The 23,133-nt window shown below is 38.0% G+C and overlaps 2 protein-coding genes across 3 annotated transcripts in view; one reads left to right on the top strand and one right to left on the bottom strand.

The window, feature by feature from the left end:
• Positions 1 to 5,912, bottom strand: part of hephl1b (hephaestin-like 1b) — a 52,632-nt gene extending 46,720 nt beyond the window's left edge. The window contains exon 1 of one of the 2 annotated variants that reach the window (XM_061898589.1): positions 5,612 to 5,912. In XM_061898589.1, the coding sequence (XP_061754573.1) occupies positions 5,612 to 5,787 (176 nt within the window). In that variant the 5' untranslated portion in view covers positions 5,788 to 5,912. The remainder of the gene's footprint in view (positions 1 to 5,611) is intronic. The other variant, XM_061898588.1, reaches the window with a different exon arrangement.
• A 4,244-nt stretch (positions 5,913 to 10,156) lies between these two features.
• tmem135 (transmembrane protein 135) lies at positions 10,157 to 22,761 on the top strand. The gene is made up of 15 exons (XM_061898587.1): positions 10,157 to 10,348; positions 10,702 to 10,829; positions 15,432 to 15,524; positions 15,650 to 15,683; positions 15,881 to 15,946; positions 16,033 to 16,079; positions 16,163 to 16,204; positions 16,278 to 16,460; positions 17,868 to 17,937; positions 19,480 to 19,647; positions 19,720 to 19,783; positions 19,870 to 19,946; positions 21,260 to 21,358; positions 21,429 to 21,496; positions 21,586 to 22,761. Exons 1-15 carry the CDS (start codon positions 10,211 to 10,213, stop codon positions 21,734 to 21,736), a joined length of 1,428 nt encoding a protein of 475 aa, XP_061754571.1. The 5' UTR covers positions 10,157 to 10,210; the 3' UTR covers positions 21,737 to 22,761.
• Positions 22,762 to 23,133: the final 372 nt, after the last annotated feature.

Genomic DNA, 23,133 nt, shown 5'->3' with positions numbered 1-23,133 from the left:
GGCTTTCGGAGACTCTTATTTTGTTAACGCAGGTGCGATGGAGCGGCGCTTTTATTGTGAAGACAGGAACTGTGCGATCAGTTCCTTTTGACGGGAAGTACGGTTGAAATAAAAAGTGTCTTTTTTCCTTTACACTTTTGATTGATTGATTGAAACTTTTATTAGTAGATTGCACAGTACAGTACATAATCCGTACAATTGACCACTAAATGGTAACACCCGAATAAGTTTTTTAACTTGTTTAAGTCGGGTCATGTGACCGCCTGGCTCTGTTTGATTGGTCCAACGTCACCAGTGACTGCATGTGATTGGTGAAACACATGCATGCGTAGATTCTACTTTGAAGCTCTGTCATTAACCAAACAAACATTAATAGATCGATTAAAAAAAAGTAGCGAGTAGCGAGCTGAATGTAGATAAATGGAACGGAGTAAAAGTAGCGTTTCTTCTCTATAAATATACTCAAGTAAAAGTAAAAGTATGTTGCATAAAAACTACTCGTAGAAGTAGAATTTATCCCAAAAGTTACTCAAGTAAATGTAACGGAGTAAATGTAGCGCGTTACTACCCACCTCTGGTGACAAGTTATAGGTCGTTTTTCATAACTCAAATATTTTCCTCTGCTCAAATAGATACTCGCTTTGAAGAAGAAAATAAATATTCTTGGCCTCTATAAAAGGAAATGCATTTGTACAAATGCAATAAAGGCCTCCCTTTTAATAACTGTTATGGCTTTTTTTGATTGATTGATTGATTGATTGATTGAAACTTTTATCAGTAGATTGCACAGTTCATATACCTGTTTATTATACTCTTAGGTTAAGTGGTTTAAATGTCCCCATTGGCTATGTACACTAATCAACACCTTACCCCTAATACAGTTGTTCTCAAATGGGGGTACGCGTACCCCTGGGGGTATTTGAAGGTATGCCAAGGGGTACGTGAATTTTTTTTTTAAATATTCTAAAAATAGCAACAATTCAAAAATCCTTTATAAATATATTTATTGAATAATACTTCAACAAAATATGAATGTAAGTTCATAAACTGTGAAAAGGAATGCAACAATGCAATATCCAGTGTTGACAGCTAGATTTTTGTGGACATGTTCCATAAGTATTGATGTTAAAAATTTCTTTTTTTGTGAAATTTTTTTTAGAATTAAGTTCATGAATCCAGATGGATCTCTATTACAATCCCCAAAGAGGGCACTTTAAGTTGATGATTACTTCTATGTGTAGGAATCTTTATTTATAATTAAATCACTTGTTTATTTTTCAACAAGTTTTTACTTATTTGTGTATCTTTTTTTCCAAATAGTTCAAGAAAGATCACTACAAATGAGCAATATTTTGCACTGTTATACAATTTAATAAATCAGAAACTGATGACATAGTGCTGTATTTTACTTCTTTATCTCTTTTTTTCAACCAAAAATGCTTTGCTCTGATTAGGGGGTACTTGAATTAAAAAAATGTTCACAGGTGGTACATCACTAAATGTTGAGAACCACTGCCCTAATATACCCCTGCATGGTATTATTTGTTGTTAAATGAATAAATGCTGTCTGCTATTACATGATGAAATACATTTGTGCAAATAGAGTAAACACCATGCCCTAAGAGCAGCCAGGTACCCTTTGTGGTTAAGTAAAAAAACAAATTACCTTGGCCTCTGTAAGAAGAAATAGATTTGTACAAAGAGACGCCCACTGAATAAACACCTTTTCCCAAATAACCATTACTTTAAGCAGGTGATAATCGGCACTGTATGAAGAAATGCATTATCCGAAGACAGTAAACACCTTACCCCCAATAGCAGCCAGGTGCCCTCTGTGGTTAAATGACTAAAGACCATTGGCGACTATTTGAGAAAATACATTTGCCACCCCGAAAGGACAAGTAAATTGATGGATGGGCATTTGTATAAAGACCGTAAACTCCTTACCCCTAATAGGCACCTGATACTCTCTGCGGTTAAGTAAAAAAATACCTTGGCCTCTATGAGAGGAAATGGATTTACATGTATACAAAGACGGTAATGGTGTCCACTTAATAAACGCCTTTTCCCAAAAAAACGCCTGTTACTTTAAGCAGGTAACAATCGGTCACTGTATGAAGAAAAGCGTTGTACAAAGACAGTCAACGCCTCACCCCTAATAGCAGCCTGTTGCCCCCCAGGGTTACAAATACTTGAAGAAATTAGTTTGTATAAATGTAGTAAACTCCTTACATTAAATAGGCACCTAATACTCCCTGTGTTTAAGTAAAAAAATGCCATCAGTAAGGGGGAATGCATTATTAAAAAGAAAATGAACGCCTTACCCCCAAAAGCAGCAACATGCCCTTTGCGGTTAAATGAATAAAAACCATTGGCGACTATTTGAGGACATGTATTTTCACATAGGCACCTTATATTCTCTGCGGTTAAGTAAAAAAATACCTTGGCCTCTATGAGAGGAAATAGATTTACATGTATACAAAGACAGTAAAGGTGTCCACGTAATAAACGCCTTTACCAAAAAAAATGTCTGTTACTATAAGCAGGTGACAATCGGCCACAGTATGAACAAAAAAAGTTGTACAAAGACAGTCAACGCTTCACTCCTAATAGCAGCCTGTTACCCCCTAGTGTTACGTGAATAAACAACCATTGTGAATATTTGAGGAAATTAATATGTACAAAGATAGTCAACTCCTTACATTACATTAAATAGGCACCTAATACTCTGTGTTTAAGTAAATAAATGCCATCAGCCTTTTAAGAGGAAATGCATTATTACAAAGAAAATAAACGCTTTACCCCTAAAAGCAGCCAGGTGCCCTCTGCGGTTAAATGAATAAAAAACATTGACGACCCGTTGAGGACATGTATTTTCACTAAGGCAGGATTAAGTACAAAAAAATGCCCCCGGCTTCTATAAGAGGAAATGCATTTGTACAAAGACAGAAAAAGGCCTCTTCTAAATAAATGCCTTTCCGAAAATAATCAACTGCTATGTGTACTGTATGAAGAAATGCGAGTGTACAAAGGCAGGAAATGCCTTACCCCTAATAGAATCTAATTCTCTGCATGCCCCGGTTCTCTGTCTGAAGAAATGCATTGGCCCAAATAAGCCCCTGGTACTCTCTGAAGTTGAGTAAATGAATCTCCTCTGACACTGTATAATGAAATATGGGTAACACTTTAGTATGAGGAACATATTCTTAGTAACAAAGAGTTTATTTAGAGTTTTTTGGACACTAGGGGAACATATAAGGGTTAGGGTTAGGGATATACATTTCTACCGCTTAGTCCCTTTTGGGGTCGCGGGCGCCTATCTCAGCTACAATCGGGCGGAAGGTGGGGTACACCCTGGACAAGTCGCCACCTCATCGCAGGGCCAACAGAGATAGACAGACAACATTCACACTCACATTCACACACTAGGGCCAATTTAGTGTTGCCAATCAACCTATCCCCAGGTGCATGTCTTTGGAAGTGGGAGGAAGCCGGAGTACCCGGAGGGAACCCACGCATTCACGGGGAGAACATGCAAAACTCCACACAGAAAGACCCCGAGCCTGGGATTGAACCCAAAACTGCAGGACCTTCGTATTGTGAGGCAGACGCACTAACCCCTCTTCCACCGTGAAGCCCGGGTTAGGGTTACTAATAAGCAATAATTCTGAGGTTATTGAGGGATGACTCTTAATGGCTTACTGGTTGTATAATAAGGCCATGCAGAATAAGGCATTAATAAGTAGTTAATAATGACTAATTAAGAGCTGAGATGTTACTAATTTGCAGGTTAATAAACAACTAATCAATGGTGAATATGTTCCCTATACTAAAAAAACCTACTCAGTGGCCTAGTGGTTAGAGCAGGGGTCGGGAACCTTTTTGGCTGAGAGAGCCATGAAAGCCAAATTTTTCAAAGTGTATTACCATGAGAGCCATATAATATATTTTAACACTGAATACAACTAAATGCATGCATTTTTTAAAGAAAGACCAACATTTTTAGAGTATAATAAGTCTTATTTTTTTTATAACATTTTTATTCTGAAGCTAACCAATAATAAATAAAATACTTCTTACTATTGATGCGACTTCTTGAACAGGTGCGGTAGAAAACGGATGGATGGATTTTATATGTTATACGTTATTTTTAACACTGATTACCAGCGGAATTATTTATTACTAATCGTGTTAAGCAGGCCTGGGCAATTATTTTAACTCGGGGGCCAAATTTAGAGAAAAAAATGTGGTGATTTTTTGGAACACTAATACAAAAACTCACAATAAGGTCTGATTGAAAGCTAAAAAAGTTATGAGAGACTCTCTTAAAAAACAGAATGGAATTTTACATTTTTTTCACTGAACGAGACACTCAGAATGTACATGAAAATAAAGAATGTGGGATTTACAATATTAACTATGAACGATAAAACACTGAGTATTGACACCACCTTTCAATCGACATGTTTTACAATCAAGCAAAAAGCAACAAATGTGCAACAAACACATTAAAGTATGAAAGTGAGGGGGAAAAAAACGTCACTTACAATCTGATATATCTGATATATATCACTAAGCTTTAGAACTTTGTTGTAAAAATGTATTTCCGCATCTGTCCCTGACACCCGCATTTCAGGTTGACTGCTCTGGAAACACTCTGTGGAAACGCTCATCACCCATACTGCTTGCTTGGTGCCTCGTCAGAGCTGCCGTGACTTATATTACCATAGTAACAAATTAGATTAGCATAGTAACTAATTATATTACCATAGTAACTAGTATATCATGCAAAAGAGCAGATTTCAACCATTGAATTACTTTGTATAGTTCAAAATTCACGGTCATTAGAAAACATCACTGCACATCATGATGGCAGCTACAATTTCCATCTTGAAGATCTAAAAAATTTTTGGGGGAATGTCCGGTGGGCCTGATTAAAAACCATAACGCATGTGGCCCCCGGGCCTAATTTGCCCAGGTCTGGTGTTAAGCAATGTCAGCTATGATATATCTAAGAGCCAGATGCAGTCATCAAAAGAACCACATCTGGCTCTGGAGCCATAGGTTCCCTACCCCTGGGTTAGAGTGTCCGCCCTGAGATCGGTAGGTTTTGAGTTCATACCAAAGACTACAAAAATGGTACCCATTACCTCCCTGCTTGGCACTCAGCATCAAGGGTTGGAAATGGGGTTTAAATCACCAAAAATGATTCCCGGGCGCAACCACCGCTGCTGCCCACTGCTCCCCTCACCTCCCAGGGGGTGAACAAGGGGATGGGTCAAATGCAGAGGTCAAATTTCACCACACCTAGTGTGTGTGTGTTGCAATCATTGGTACTTTAACTTAATTTTAACTTAAGTGTTATCATATATATTATATGGCTGCAGGGGTGAGTGTTTCATGATGGTTGTTAATGTGACAGGAGAAGCAAACACTTTCCGAGTCACTTTCTTTGTCATGCTACAACTAAAGACCCCCAGTGGGGATCATCATCGGATTGCTTTTATAATGAACGTTTATTACATAAGAGCGCAACCTACACATTTATGGTGTAAAAGACTGGATGTCGTCCACAAAATTCCCAAAAACTTCGGATTGACTTTTTACTCACTCATCCTTAGCGACCTCCACGTTGTTGAGCAGGTTTTTTCCACTTGGCGCATAGTCCCACAAGCCCTCCACGGCCGCCACATAATAGACCCTCTCTCGGCCCCGCCGCCCCTCCACGGACGGACGCAAGGCTGACAACAAACAAGCCGTCATCAACACGCTCCACGTCCTCGCCATTGTCTGAGGACGGGGCGTGGGGGGACCCCAGAAGAAACAAACACTACTGACCGCCTCTGGGGGAGCGCGCACTGTGCCCTGGCAGCGCAACAAGTAACAGCGGAATGCGCGCACAAGGAAACAGGGAGCACATTCAGGCAGGAAAGCAGCGACCGCCTCCGTGGAATCATGCATTTAAAAAAAACCGTGCAATCTTCTCGCGATAATTATGACAGTTTTGAGATTATATCAATCAACTGGGAAATGAAAGTAATTGATCCAATTATATGAACGTGCACGGTCATGATATATTTCCACAAAGAAAACACTCTTGTTTACATATTATCTTATTATAATAGCGTAGCATTTATAGTGCTACGTAATTGCTATTATATACGCCTAAAAAGTTACTTTTAGACCTGTTCTAGCCTTTCTTTTGTAGCAAATAAATCAATAAGATTACCAAAATGTAAAAAAAAATATATCGTTAAATTACTACTTATTAACATTGCAAATCAATAATTATCCATGTTATTATTATCATGAAGGCAGAATTGCTGACTCTCTAATGTTGTGGCCAATGGTGTAATATGCAATGCTGGCATCTGCTGGCGTTACATGTGTACTGCAACTGCGGATGAATGGGCTCTTGGTAGATAATAGTGGTTCGCGATAGATTACGTGTAATTGTCTTGTGTTGAGAGATTTTCTAATCATCTCCCTGGGCCTCGCAAGTTTTTTTTTTTTTTGGCATCACGATAGCACGCACATCCTGAGAGAATGCTTATTTACTTTGCCAATTGCCCCTAAAAAGTGGTGCCCGTTACTGTGGATTGTTTGTTTCATCATATTTACTGTTCCAAGTTTGCTTTTAGCAGCTGTGATGTGCATATTTGATGATATTCCTTAACCAACTCATGTTATTTGACTTTTTTAAATGTTTTGATTTTTGTAATTTTTGTTTTTATAAACCTTTATTTATAATATTCAACACAATATGCAAGCAAATAAATAATAATAAAAAAACAACAACAAGTAGAGACAGTACAAAAACAGCCAACTAAAGCAGAAGGCAAAATTAATATATGTAGCAATGTGTAAAGCCATAGGCTCACACAAGTTCCGTCAATAATCCAAATTTGGAGATCAGCATCATAGTTTTCACAGCCTTTTTCATGTTATTTGACTTTTTTATTAAATATTTTTTTGTTATTTCTTATAAACCTTTATTTCTAATATGCAACATTTACATACAATCAAGAAATACTAATAATCATAACAAATACAGAAAGAGTATATAAACAGTACAAACAGCGCCAGGGGGTTGTAAACTCAATAAAGTAACTAAAATAGAATGCAAAATATATATATATGTAACAAAATTTAAAGCCATAGGCTCACACATATTCCGTAAATAGTCCAAATTTGGAGCACAACATTATAGTTTTCACAGCTTTTTTCATGTTTTTTTGCCTTTTTTTTAATAAAGCAAATAAATAATAATAAACCAATCGAGTACGTAAACAGTGCAAAAACATTACAAAACAGCACCGGGGTGTTGTAAACTCAATAAAGCAATTAAAGTAGAATGCAAAATAAATATATGTAACAAAATGTAAAGCCAAAGGCTCACACAAGTTCTGTTAATAATCCAAATTTGGAGCACATCATTATAGTTTTCACCAGGGGTGGTTCTAGGCATGCTTATATGAGGGAGCAGTCAGAAATGTGAAGGGAGCATCATGTGTAAACATCATGCTCCAGCACTTTTTTTTTCTGTGCTTATAATAACGATGCTTTCTTCATTGAAATGGGTCTTTAGCTATGTGTCCAACCCCAACCTGGAGTAGTGGATTGCACTTTGTCAGGCCTCTACCTTCAGACATGTCCAACTTGGGTGTGCCACCTGAAGACTAAGCTCCTGCTGGTATAGCTCTTACGGTCACTGAGGCACGCAAACCCCCTGACCACAATAAGGTGGCAATCCCTAGTTTGATAAAAAAGAATCTCAAACTAATTTATAAAACAGAACATGGGCACTCATCTGGGCACAAAATTCATTCACTCCAATGTATGCGTGTTGCCCACTTGCTTGTAAATTGATGAAAACAGCAGTGTTTTTGTTTTTAGGTGTCTTGGTCATATCAAATGAAACTTATAATTTGTTTATTACAAAATGTAGATTGAAACATTAAAGGTTGACTATGTAGAATTACAAGAAAAACAACAGAAAAATAATTCCAGCAGTCGATTGCCAGACCGTGAGTTGGCGACTTGTCCAGGGTGTACCCCGCCTTCCGCCCGATTGTATCTGAGATAGGCGCCAGCGCCCCCCGCGACCCCAAAAGGGAATAAGCGGTAGAAATGGATGGATGGATGGATTGCCAGACCGTTGCTAGGTAAAACGGGCCGTTGCTAGGGACTCCGCTCTGAAGAGGACAGCAGAGGAAGACTGCTAAGCAGGATTATGTTTCATTTTTACCGTCATTAACAGCATCATAAATGACTTGTAGCTTGTTACAGGGACAGTGGAGGCTCTCTGCCTTCCAAACCACTGCTGCTCAGAGCCTCCGCTGTCACTGCTCTCATCAAGTTGTAAAAAAAAAAAAAAAAAAAAAGGATCTCCTTAGCACCGAAAGTCGGCGACGATAAACGTGTTTATGACAGATAAGACTACACAAATACACCCATCCTAACAAGTATATGATAAATGTAGACAATTTTTCCTTTTCTTTTACTTTCATACTGCAACAGTGATTGGATGTTTACTGAGGGCTGAGGTGTGTGTGCGGGTGTGTGTCTGCTGCGCAGCCTGTGGAATGTTGAATACACGCACAGCGGAGGGAGGGATTAGAGGGAAGCCGACACTACTATATCGTGTGTGTCACTTTTTCGGCAGATTTTTCTGCTAGTGCAGATACTTTTGTCAACTTGTAATGTAGTAATTTTGTGAGTTTATTAAAATTTGCTTTCTCAAATTTTGATTTGAGGGGGCAAGACATTTATTTAAGGGGGCTCTGCCCCCTCTTGCCCCTGCGTAGAGCTGGCCATGGTTTTCACAGCTTTTTTCATATTATTTAGCCTTTTTATTTTTTTTTAACTTTTATTTATAAATTTTTATTTTTTTTATCAACCCATCCAACCCATCCATTTTTGTTGTCCCTTTTGGGGCTGAAGCCTCAGCTGCATTTGGCGGAAGGCGGTGTACACCGTATACCCTGGACAAGTCGCTAACTTTATTTATAATATGCAACATTTACATACAAGCAAATACATAATAATAAACAAAACAACAGTACAAAACAGCGCCATGGGGTTCTAAATTCAATGAAGCAACTAAAGTAGAATGCAAAATGAATATATGTAGCAGTGTGTAAAGCTGTAGGCTCACACAAGTTCCCGAAATAATCCCAATTTGGAGGCACAGCATCATAGTTTTCACAGCTTTTTTCATGTTATTTTGCCTTTTTATTTTTATTTTTTACTTTTATTTATAAATTTAAACATTTACAAGCAAACAGTTAATAACAAACAATAATCAAAATAAGTACAAAAACAGTACAAATTAAAACAGCGCTGGGGGTTTGTAAATTCAAAGTAACTAAAATAGAATACAAAAAAAAGCATATATATATATATATATCTCCATCCATTTTCTACCGCTTATTTCCTAAGGGGTCACGGGAGGCGCTAGTGCCTATCTCAGCTACAATCGGGCGGAAGGCGGGTTACACCCTGGACAAGTCGCCATCTCATCGCAGGGCCAACACAGATAGACAGACAACATTCACACTCACATTCACACACTAGGGCCAATTCAGTGTTGTCAATCAATCTATCCCCAGGTGCATGCTTTTGGAACTGGGAGGAAGCCGGAGTACCCGGAGGGAACCCACACATTCATGGGGAGGACATGCAAACTCCACACAGAAAGATCCCGAGCCCGGCATTGAACCCTGACTACTCCGGACCTTCGTATTGGAAGGCAGACGTATATATATATATGTGTATATATATATATATATATATATATATATATATATATAAAATAAACACAGTGCAACGCCATAGACTCACTCAATTTCAGTAAATAACTTAAATTTGGAACACAGCATCATCGTTTTCACAGGTGTTTTGTTGTTAGAGGTAGAGAGTGTTAGAGTTCTGAACCTTTTGTAAAGGCACAAAAGACAGGTCGGGTATTGAGAAACTTACATTTATGAATATAAAACTTAGCCAATAAAATAATGAGGTTGCAAATGTAAATTTCATTTTCAAATTTGTGTTCATACAGTGTAAAACCAAATATACTGTAAGATATTTTGACTTGTACTGTTCACGCGTCCTGCCATGACGTCATCCAAACGCCGTGTGAGCGCGCGTCCCTGCGTGCGCGCCCCCCTCGACTCGGCTGTCACTCGACTGAGTAGACTAGCAGACAGCCATGGCTGCCCTCAGCAAGCTAACGCACAACTGCTATGAAGTCGGCCACACATGGAGCCCGTCGTGTATGCAGTCCGCGGCGGACATAACCAGGGGGGCGCTGGAGGTCTCCTTCAAAATTTACGCCCCTCTTTACGTGGTGGGTTCCGCCTGTTTGATACGTTTTGACCTCGAAGCTAATGCTAGCCCGGCTAAACTATAGTTGTGGGAATTGTTCTAAACTCTTAGAGAGGCGGAGATGATCCATAAAAGTGATTAAAATGATATTGTGTCATAAGGAGTGTGCAGAGTTACATAGTTAATTCATGTTACAAGTTACCTGGCAAATCCAGTTTAAGCTAGTCCAAGTAAATTTGTAATTGAACTGTAGTATTAGTTATTCACAGACCATGATTACAGTCATGGGTTGTGTGCGTAGATAAACATTAATAAAGCTTCCTCAACTCTTGTCAAACCACTGGCTTTGTACTGACTTTGCCCTCTAACACACAGATAGCAGCCATTCTCAGGAGAAGGAAGAAGAATTACTACCTAAAAAGGCTTCTACCTGAGATCTTACAGTCTACCTCTTTCCTCACTGCCAATGCAGCCCTCTACATATTCTTCTTCTGCATTCTCAGGTGAGTTCTTTCCTGCTTGCCACATATTGTTTTATCTTGAAATGCACCCCCTTATCACCTGATAATTGCATGTTTCCTCTGTCAACACACTCAATACTAATTCAAGTTTCCTTATTCAAAAGCAAAATCTGCAAACTAAATAAACCAGTACAATGACACTATATCCAAATCTATTTTGTAAGTTCTGTAAGTTTAGTTCCTCTCTATTGACAGAAAGTGAAACCTCACTGCAGCTGTATTAAAGGCCTACTGAAACCCACTACTACCGACCACGCAGTCTGATAGTTTATATATCAATGATGAAATCTTAACATTGCAACACGTGCCAATACGGCTGGTTTAGTTTACTAAATTGCAATTTTAAATTTCCCGCGAGCTATCTTGTTGAAAACGTCGCAAAATGATGACGCTTATGTTGACGAGTGCTTGTGACGTTATTGGTTGGAGCGGACATTTCAGCCCAGCACCAGTCACTGCTAAACGTCGTCTCTTTTCATCGCATAATTACACAGTATTTTATTTTGGACATATGTGTTGCTGAATCTTTTGCAATTTGTTCAATTAATAATGGAGACTGTAAAGAACAATGCTGTTGGTGGAAAGGAGTGGATTGCAGTTGCCTTTAGCAACCGAAACACAGCCGGTGTTTCTTTGTTTGTTGTGAAGCTTTAACACAGAGCGGTCAAGCGAACATGTTTCTCTACGTCAACCAGCAAGTTTTTGGATGGGAAAATTGTGATATTAATTCAGCTTTTATCGGGGACTTGAGTGGATTATGCGACCTCCTCCTGCAGCTGTCAAAAAGGCAGCTGTGATCTTGGCTTCTCCATTGGCTTCTCTCAGAGACACTGCCGTTCACCGCAGCCCTCCCACTTTCAGGTATGACTTTATAATCTCAATAAAACACTATTAACACAATAAGCAGATAAGGGATTTTCCAGAATTATCCTAGTAAATTTGTTTAGTAACATCTGAATCGCTCACACTGCCGTCACCTGGAGCTGTCGCCTTTTATTTTTTATTTATTTGTATTTATTATTTTTTTTTTGTGCTTCCCTCTAACTTTCCTCATCCACAAATCTTTCATCCTCGCTCAAATTAAAGGGAAAATCGTCGCTTTCTCGGTCCGAATTGTTCTTGCTGCTGGTGGTTATGATTATAAACAATGTGAGGATGTGAGGAGCCCTACAACCCGTGACGTCACGCGCACATCGTCTGCTACTTCCGGTACAGGCAAGGCTTTTTTATTAGCGACCAAAAGTTGCGAACTTTATCGTGGATGTTCTCTACTAAATCCTTTCAGCAAAAATATGGCAATATCGCGAAATGATCAAGTATGACACATAGAATAGACTTGCTATCCCCGTTTAAATAATAAAATCTCATTTCAGTAGGCCTTTAAAAGCAACTAATATGCTTAGAACACTAAAGTTATGTTTTTTCCCAAGGCCAAAACCGATTACTAATAGTCAGGGAGACGCATAACCATTATATTTAGCCGATATTTATCTGCAGTAAAAGGAAGCTAAACATAAATAGTATATCAATCAATTAAAGTTTATTTATACAGCCCTAAATCTAACGAGTCTCTCAACGGATTGCACAAGCCACAACAACATACTCAGCTCAGATCCCACATCAGGGCATGAAAAAACTCAACCAAATGGGATACAATGAGAAACCTTGGAGGGGAGACAAGTCAGCAGCGCACAGATGAGTGGTCCACCCCGGGTCCCGACTTTGAAGAGCTGGCGCATCATCTGTGGTCACCTAATAACTTCCCACGCAGGAGAGGCGGGCAGAGCAGAAAAGCGACGGCAGATCAACTGGTCTAAAAGGGGGGTCAATTTAAAGGCTAACGTATACAAATGAGTTTTAAGATGGGACTTGAATGCTTCTACTCAGTAAACATGTCAGTAAACAGCTAGATAAGGCTTTAAATAGTTTTTTGCATTGCATTATTTTTGAAGAAACGGCGGACTAGTGACGACATAATGTTTTATGCGCTGTGATGTTGTGGTTATTCAGCAGCAAAACACTAGAGGACATCACCTCACAATATGAAGGTCCTGAGTAGTCCTAAATACATTCACGGGCTGGGGGTCTTTCTGTGTGGATTTTGCATGTTCTCCTTGTGACTGCGTGGGTTCCCTCCGGGTACTCCGGCTTCCTCCCACCTCCAAAGACATGCACCTGAGGATAGGTTGGTTGGCAACACTAAATGGGGCCCTAGTGTGTGAATGTGAGTGTGAATGTTATCTATAGGTGTTGGCCCTGTGGTGGCAACTTTTGACTTGTCTATGGTGTACCCCGCCTTCCGCCCGAATGCAGCTGAGATGGGCTCCAGCACCCCCTGCGACCCAAAAAGGGACAAGCGGTATAAAATGGATGGATGGACAAACACCTTCATTACGTGTATCTAAAAGGACCATCAGCGTTTCAAAATATGGGATTTTTCTACATCGCAATAACTTGCAAGCAAATACATTTTATACCAGTTTATACCAGTTTGTGAGGTTTCCTCGTGAAGAGCCCAGACATATTTGTTGGTTTGTTGGTAAGTTGACGTTTATTTCAAACATGTACAGTTTTAATATGATACAACACATATTTTACGTATTTTCATTGCTCTTTAGTACATGTCCGAAAAGGAGTAGGAAGAAGCAAAGAGTATTTAATCCTGCCCCTTTTCCACTTTATAGTCATTACTAACACATATGTTCAATTCCTCTTCTCAAGTTGTTACACAATTCACATCAATGATTTCATCTGAGCACCGCAGCTTACTCTCTACTTATCACTATGTTAAAATAAATATTAAATACTGGTATTATACGTATATATATTGTATATCTGCTAGGTTATTTATGTTGTAGTTGTAAAAGGACAAAAAAAATATCGGGCGATATTTTATTATTGTGTCAAAATGCCAAATATCGATGCCGATAACAATAACAGATAGCTATAATACACAAATATTAGGTGCTTTAAAAAGAAAAAGAGGTAATTTATTGTACTCTGCAAGTTCTATAAGCTTTTGACTTTTATCGCTTTAGGATGGTCCCGTAGTTCTGTTCCTTGAACGGCGATGTAAGTCGAATTTAAGTGCATTTTGGAAATTACACCTAAAATATAGCTAATTCAAAACCTAAGTCAATCACATTGTGCACATAACTTATGGAGGGTACATAAAGGATTCAACAAACTTTGTCATATAGCACACATGAGACGGCATGAAATTTAGTACCCGAGTTACTAGATTTCGCTCAATAAGGACCACAAAAACTGGTAGGTCTGGATTAGATTTTGCCTCATCCCTCACTTAATGCTTCAGTCACACACACGATTCTCAGAGGAATGAGTAAAACCCTAATCCAGACCTACTGTATACTATAAGCATAATGATTTGAATAGAAAGGCATACACATAGATTAATTATGAATAACATAGATTAATAGGATTGTATTATACATCAAATATATTTGACAGAGAAATAAAATTTGTTGTGATCCTGTAGTCCAAGTAGAATATTGTTAACAATGACAGTAAACCAAACTATAAAGCCCAGTTCAGCACGTGTGGGGCACATGTGCAAGATAAGCGATAAAAAGATTAAATACAAAAATCAAACGCAATGGAAAAAAAACATACCAACTCTTTACTTTTATGCATGTACTGTAGTTGTCTTGCACACTGAAAGGAGGCAGAGAAAGACTTGTTGGAAGGAGGAAGTCTCATTATCGAGACCACTACACTGCACTGTCCATTTTTTTGGAGCAGATCCTTTTAACAAGTTAAAAAATACCGTCTTTATCCTTGATGTTGTTTATGACGTCTGAGCGACTTGAACCAGGCAAAATCTAGTTTCTTAGCATTCATCTTATCCTGTTGCACTTTACTTTCAATTTTCTTTTCTTTTACATGCTGTCCCTGAAAGATTCTGCCTCACGCCTGGGAGACGAAGTTGATGTGAAAGTTAAAAAAGTTAATTTCAATAACTATTTACGTAATAATATATGTATCTGCTTAGGCCTGCTTCCAGTCAGGCTCCCACTGTGCATTACACTCAGTGCCTGAGTGGGTTCATTTACCAGCAGAATTATATGAACGGAGTAAACCCCCTGTCAATTATACACAGTCTTTCCAGGAGGGGTGGGGGGGGGCTTCAAAATGTTCCATATTTATTTAAGTGCAATGTTTTCCAGCATAAATTTGAAGGTCCAATTTATTTTAATGTTTGTGTAGTTACATAGTACAATCAAAGTTCTTGACTTTCTAATTGCAATGGTAAAAATACTAATGAGAAATAAGTGTATTGTGTTTGAAAGGGTTACTTCCAATATTATCATTGTATATTTTGATTACTTTAGTGCTTTTAATAATACCATTAATTTGTGGAACAATATATCATCCAGCAAAAAGTGTTACCGGCAGAGTGTCCGTATTCTTTCGCCACACGCTCTTAATGAGTTCTATTTCTTTTTGTAGGGTATTAATATTTAATGGGAGTAACCACAAAGCATAACACAGGGACCACTGACAAACAGCAATGCAATAAAGTGCTGTTAACTTGTATGTATAATGTATGTATTTCCATTGTAGGAAACTACTGGGAGGGTTTTATTCATGGTCCATTGGATTTGGCTCAGCACTGCCCGCCTCTTATATCGCAATCCTCCTGGAGCGTAAGAGCAGGTGAAATTTATGATTTTTTTTTTTTTTTATATTAACCACAATATCTTCCCAATAATACTTCATTTGTGCTGTTGATCTCTTGGCTGTGTCCTAATTGTATGTGTTGACATGTCCTCCCTGTACAGGAGAGGACTCCTCACAATATACATGACAAACCTTGTAAGTGTTGCTGCTGTTTAGTAAGTCACTGACTCAACTGCTGATAGTACCAGGCTTTTAATTGGGAGGAAGACTATTTGTACAATTTCCTGTGATTGTGTAACTTCCCCACAGTTTCTTTTTGTGTGTGATTATATTTCATAACTTAACTCCATATGATGTTGTTATACAAAACTAATTCTGCGGTTTGTTGGCAGGCCACTGAGACTTTGTTCCGCATGGCAGTGACACGAGGAATAATCCAACCTATCAAACATGGCGAGGTAAGATAATTTATTGCGTCATTTTTAATTTTATTTTTTTTATATTTTATTCTGACCACCTGCTTTCCCCTTTTTGTTCCCTTTAGGTGCTTCTGTTCTGCATTACAGCCTCCCTCTACATGTTCCTCTTCAGGTGAGCTCATCTCAGTGACTGTATGAAACATCTTTACACAGATCAATATGATTATTTAGGTGAAATGTTGTCTCCTCCTACAGGAGTAAAGATGGTCTTAAAGGCTTTGCATTCTCTGCATTGAAGTAAGTTACTCAGCTTCGAGCTTGATATACAGACTACTCACGGCAGTCAAACAGTGTATTTCTTTTTCTGTAGGTTCATCATTGGCAAGGAAGAGATTCCATCTCACTCTGTTACGGCTGAGCCTGATAGCAAAAGGCTTCGAGAGGAGCAAGCCGCTGCAGAGTCGGATGCTTCAAATGTTTCAGCGACGATGCAGCGTGATTCCGGGAGGAGCAATTCTATGCTGTCCTACACCAAGAAACTGCTGGAGTCAATGTGAGGGAATATGATTACTCTCACTGGCTTGTGCAAACAGCCTATTCTCTCTGTCTCTGCCTTGTGTTTGCAGGATTGGCACATTTCTGAGAATCTATTGACTTTTCATGCCCATCCCAAATGCTTTCATAACATACCGTAAATGCCATAGCTTGGTGAATAATTAACCAAACAACATTCTTCTATAGTTTTCAAGAATAAATAACTATTCCTATTGTTATTTTTTTAAAGTAGTCGACTATTTCAATACACGAGACAATGTTTGATGGCATACCAGCGTTTCCCACAGGACTGCAATCTATTTGTGGTGTGGTAGGGTATAATTTGCAAAATTGGTCATGATGCATGCGCATGGAATTTTTATAAATGCTGCTAGAGACAAAAAAGTGAGTAAAAAACATTAAAGCAAATATATTTAGAAATATAGTTTCTTACAGTCCAATTGGATTAGTATGGGATAGATCTAACTCATACAACAACGGGTACATTTGTGGTTGCAGTGTAGATTTTATACCCAGTAATAAAAGTAAAATGTGATAAAGAATAAAAAACTAAAATGAGTAATAGTAATAAAGCCGCCCATCGCTTATCGCTGTTAATTGATTGCGGACATGACCGCAATTAATACATTTCCGTGATGTAGGAATCTAATTATTCTTAGCAATAATAATTGATTATTATATACGTATAAATTATTATATTATCAATCATATTTTCTTAGGTAGAGTAAAAAAAAACCTGTCGATGACATTTTGAATACGTTTTTCAACATCATTGGAGCCCTCCAGACGAAAATGACAGTCTTAAGTCTCATTTACACTCTTTTAATCCAATGTAGCAATGCTGTCTTACACTGAGCCAATCAGTTGCCACAATACTGAACAGCGTGATTTGTTTTGTTTTCTCCCATGGTCATTACAATTGTAGTATTGATTTTTTTTGGTTATTTAGCCATTGTTATTCTTAAAAGTGCTTAATTTAGGATTAAAACATTGTAGAATATGCTTAAAAAATCTGCATTGGGGTGATGCTGAAACATTTGGAGCGCGATGTGGCGAGAGACAATAATACCACCAGTACCACCTTTGCACACTATTGCACACTTAATGATTGCACTGTGTACAAATAATAAAAACACTATCGTTACAATCATATTGCACTCTGAGCATATATTTTGCACACCAAGAAAAAAAAGCAGAATACAATCTTACGGTAGTGTGTTGTAAATAATAGGTTTGTGACGGAGGGCGAACATGTAGCGCCAATTTGTGGAGGTCTAAATTTAGTTGTGACGGGTTACCACCAATACAACATTCTGTGGGAAACACTGGCTCACACATTACAGTTATAGATGGCTATGCATTTCAACCTAATTTATGCATTTATTTATATTTTTCTACAATACAGATGCAAACGAGGTCCAAGACACAAATGTTGCAAACATCACCAGGACAACTGCATTTCCTACTGCATTAAAGTAAGTCATTTTTCACATGACTACACTTGGCATATTCCATTAACAACTCTGTATATCATCCATCCATCCATTTTCTACCGCTTATTCCCTTTTGGGGTCGCGGGGGGCGCTGGCGCCTATCTCAGCTACAATCGGGCGGAAGGCGGGGTACACCCTGGACAAGTCGCCACCTCATCACAGACTCTGTATATCAGTGTTTCTTAATCTTAGGGACCATTGTAGGGCCGCAAGCGCCCCCTAGAGAGCCGCCAAAAAATACGTTACTCAGCTGTGGTCTGTGTCACTACTCGATCAGTACCGAAAGACATGATCGACCCACGCATGTGCACAGACTATGTCACTTCCGGCAAATTGTTTTACAGCAGTTATGATTGTGCCCACCATTCCAGTTACCATGGTTTTCTCATTTGTAATCTTTATTTGAGTAACAATATCATATAAAATATTACATACAAAATAAAACAAACGTTACTTAAGAATACAGTATTTATTTTGAAACTATACAGAAACCTGAATGATGATCTCAGCAGCCTTGAATGGCAAAGAGAAATCTTTTTTTCACTACTTTATTCACACCAAATACATCAATTCACAAAAGTGATCTTTTAAAAGTGTAGTTTTTGTCAGACTACATATATGGATTTAAGTTACAGTAAGTGTATGTTTTAACAAAAAATCAACATTTCAAAAAATGAATTACGCAATGAAAGTCAGTTGCGCCATTTATTGCAATGACAGAAGAGTAAAAGTGGTTGAAAATGTGGTGATCATTTTTAAAAATCTACTCTTTGTTCATTTTTTATTTCTACTTCCATTTTACTCATAGGTAAGCTATTTGTATACAAAACATTAATAAATCATTTAAATATCTCAGAACATGATGTAGCAGATGTTCCGCCGTGAAATATTTTAAGTCCAGAAAGTGATGTAGTCTTCATGCATGCACGGACCAATATTGTCTTCCAATACTGATCGAGTAGTGACAGTTCTTATGGGCCGCAGCGGTACTCAGTTGTATACAATTTTCCACAACTTGTGGCAGTGATGACAATCTCAAACAAACAGGAAAAAGTATGGAGCACAAAAATTATGACCTATGTGGTGAAGCTGTATTTTCATTTGCACTTAAATTTGATTAACAGTTCAGTTAATAAACCTATTCCTTATTAATTTTGGTTTATTTTAGCACTACATAATTTTATATAACGGTAAATGTATTTTTGGTCAGTTTTTTGTGAGTGCCTTTTTATGCGATATATTTGGTTAGTACTTATTTTTCTAATCAGCCTGACCTAAGCCTAGGGTTTTATGTGTTAAAAAAAAAATATTTGTGATTAACACACAAGTTGTAAATCATTTGACAAGGTTGAAAACTGTAAGTACATTAGATATAATCATTAAATACGGTTAAAATAAAAATTAAGATTACTAAATTAGTGTTAACATTTGAGTAGGCCCACAGCCCCTCTGGAGTGGAAAAGTTGCGCCCGAAGTCTAAAAGGTTAAAAACATCTGCTGTAAATGACAATAATTTCTGCTCAGGGTTTCGTGAGAATGTTCAGCGTTGGCTACTTGATTCAGTGTTGCCTTAAAGTGCCATCAGCGTTCCGGCAAGTCTTCTCCAAACCGTCCCGACTTCCCTCCCTCTTCTACAACAAAGACAACTTTCAGCTTGGGGCCTTTTTGGGCTCTTTTGTCAGCATCTACAAGGTATTTGTTATTAATTTATCGTTGTTGTGGGACAGTACTTATTTAGATGTTTCAATTTATTTTCTTACACAGGGAGTAAGCTGCTTGCTTCGTTGGTTGCGGAATATTGACAGTGAACTGCATGCTCTGGTTGCTGGTAAGTCGATACCGGACACACAATTGCATTACAAAAATTGTGTCCTCATTTTACTATGACTCATGTTTCTCCTCTTGTCTTGCAAGGCTTCCTCGCTGGCTTATCAATGTTTTTCTACAAGAGCACATCGATATCCATGTATCTCTTCTCTAAGCTGGTGGAGGTAAAGGATGTCTTTGAATATAAGGAAATTGGTGCCATTTTCAATGCACGATAAAGTAAATTGTACATTTTTTTTTCTATCAAGTAAAGTGTTCTGCACATTAATCTTGTTACCGATATGTAATTAATGAATGCACTTTAAAACAATAATTCAAACTACCTTGAACACCTAAAAAAATTGTTGTCTGTCCCCACTTCCTAAAATTTGACTTTACCATGAAATATAATTTGATTCCTTGAATTTTTTTTTATTTTTTTTTTTTACATATTTCAGGTCAATGTATATTTATTTATATAGCACAATTTTAAGACAGCCAAAGTGCTGTATAAATTAAAAACATAATTGGGAAAAAAAAATAATCACAAAAGGTACAGAAAATGTTATTAAAATAGGCTAATCGAACCAATCATTTCAAATCCTCTGCAGGCCACGAGAAGGCCAAAAAGAAGTTCACTCATTTATTTTTTTGAATATTTGATTATTTTTAACTATGACTGGAAGCGATTTAAACTCAGTACAGTCCTGTCACCTACGTTATTTGAATCACTTTATTGTGCTTAGTTTTTTAAATGTATTCCTTCAGGACAGCTCACAATAATGAACAATCTGCTGTACAGAGTGTAAATGAGCAAGGTTATAGCACAGTTGCTCATTTCAAAATGTATCCCCCATGCCAGTGTGGGTGGCACTGCAAGGTGGGTGAAGTGTCTTGTCCAAAGACTCGAATAACAAGGTGGATTTGTACCTGGAACCCTCAAGTTTCTGGCTGACCGCTCTACCATCTGAGCCTACGCAGCCCCAAATGCAGTGTAGTGCGAACATGCTATCAGGTTTAAAGACATGTGGCTAAATTTAATGTATTTACTGATTGTATACGCACTCAAAAACTGACTCGTTACTTTTATTTATGTTGCTCAAATAAATGACTTAAGAACATTGTCAAAAATGCCCGAGATGAACCAATACACATTTTTAGTAATTCAATATGTGTATTATTATCTGACTTGCAGTTGGAAAAAGGCAGAAATTTAATGAAATTTGAGAGAGTTACAACAAGCAAATGGCCCATATATTTACTTGTACTTAGTTAATAATTTAACTAGGTTTTGGTGATTAGATGGTACATCAGAGGTATCACAGTTACATCCATATGTTTCTTTACAGTGTGCAGTAATAAAAAGCGTCACGCATGTTCCAGCGACATTCATGTGAACATGCCACTGCACTCAGTGTGTGTGGGCTCATCTTCAGCTTATCTGTTGCGCAGAGTTTATCATTAACAGCACACGCGATAACCTCTCCTCTCTCCTCAGACCTTGTACTTCAAGGGCATCGAGGCAGGCCACTTTCCGTACTATCCACATGCGGACACAGTCCTCTACGCCATCTCCACTGCCATCTGTTTTCAAGCTGTGAGTCAGAAACACAAAAACAGACATAAGTGTATCTAGCAGTTGTGAGAATATATTGCGCTCATTGTAGGCTGTGATGGAGGTTCAGAACCTTCGGCCTACATACTGGAAGTTCCTTTTGCGTCTCACTAAGGGCAGGTAGTACTGATTTGTTCATTCATCATCATATTGATCATTGCTGTAAAGTTATATCCTTTCAAATGTAACCAGGAGTTTTTGCCCCGCAGGTTTGCTGTGATGAACCGACAGTTGCTGGACGTTTTTGGCACTCAGGCCTCCAGGGACTTTCACGGTTTTGTGCCCAAACTAGACCCGCGCTATGTCACAGCACCCAGCCAAATGACACTTCCACCAGGCGGTTACGTCCCATTTCTATGATGTGGGATAAAATGTTTTTCAGCTAAGCGATATTTTATTTGGAGGCTATCTTAAGCAGCTGTCCGGGAGGTGGCAAAATAGATTTAATGCCTATGATGGCCTTCTGCTACTCTGTGAGCAACAGGACATCTGCAGTGAACTTCACGCATTTGTCAGTTTTAGCATTTTGTTTGTTTTCGCAATGTACTAATTATATCACCAAATGACTTTACCTAGGTTGTAGCATTCCATCACATCTTTTTTTTTTCTCAGGGTCCCAACAGAAGTACGTTTGGTTGTTTTGGATGCCTGTTTTGACTGTGAGGCTAATATTTGTGGTAAAGTTACAATACTATGTTTTAGATAATCTACTATGCAGACAGCATGTGTTTAACTGGGTGTGACACAAATATGCAGGTTTTCTGTTTTAACCAGCTAATTAGTTTCATTGTTAAGTTTAAGTTGCATTTGATAACATGGAAACAATTTAACTGCAGTCACAGAACTTGTATTTGTAAATTGTCTTAACAGCTGAACATTGAGCAACATCCATCCATCCATTTCCTACCGCTTGTCCCCACAATATACATTAAACAGTAATAAGAGTAATTCTGATTCACAAGACTAAAACAAAATGTTTTTGTTTATATTATTTCTGTTAACAGTAAGATCATGCACAAATTGCAATATGTTGTCTCAAATATTTACAATATTTTCCTGTTTTGTTTTTTCCTCAGTTAACAGCTTTTGCCAAAACAAAAATAATCTATTTTGCGTGACCTAACACAACAGTTGTATTTGCTCTTCAGTGGACCATAATTATTTGTGTATCAATAGGCAGCAAAAGGTTCAGATTTGATTTCTGAGCATTTTGCATTCAGTACTCAAATACACACATGACCTCTGTTAGATAATTCACTTTACAAAACGATGTTATAAAACATATGTATACCGTACAGAAAGTTAATACAATTAATGTTACATATTACACCTATGCGATTGTCTGAAAACGTTTTTATGTTGAAATAAAATCTTTTTGGATTTAACGGAGGAGCCTGGTTGATTTTTTTCTTGGACATCCATCTGTATATACATCATCTGAAAGTTTTTTTTTAGGTTTACTCTGTAATAAAGGACGTTAATGGTAACGTACTTCCTTGAATTGCCGCAGGGCATATGGTATGCGCCTGCCTTGAATTACTGCCGGGTCAAACTCGCTTCCCAAAATAATTAGTGCATGCTTACTATTACCGCCTGGTCAAAGTTGTGACGTCATGAGTGACACTTCCCCTGTCATCATTTTCAAAATGGAGGAGGCTGATTTCAATACTGGTAATTTGAAATTGCATAAAGGGAAGAAGATTAAGAGCTATTCAGTAGGATTTAAGGTCCAAGCTTACATCACACTCAATTTTTTA

Source organism: Nerophis ophidion, linkage group LG04, assembly GCF_033978795.1.
Source record: "Nerophis ophidion isolate RoL-2023_Sa linkage group LG04, RoL_Noph_v1.0, whole genome shotgun sequence".
NCBI lineage: Eukaryota > Metazoa > Chordata > Actinopteri > Syngnathiformes > Syngnathidae > Nerophis > Nerophis ophidion.
The sequence above is the reverse complement of the archived record's forward strand: the minus strand, read 5'-3'. Positions and strand labels throughout refer to the sequence as shown.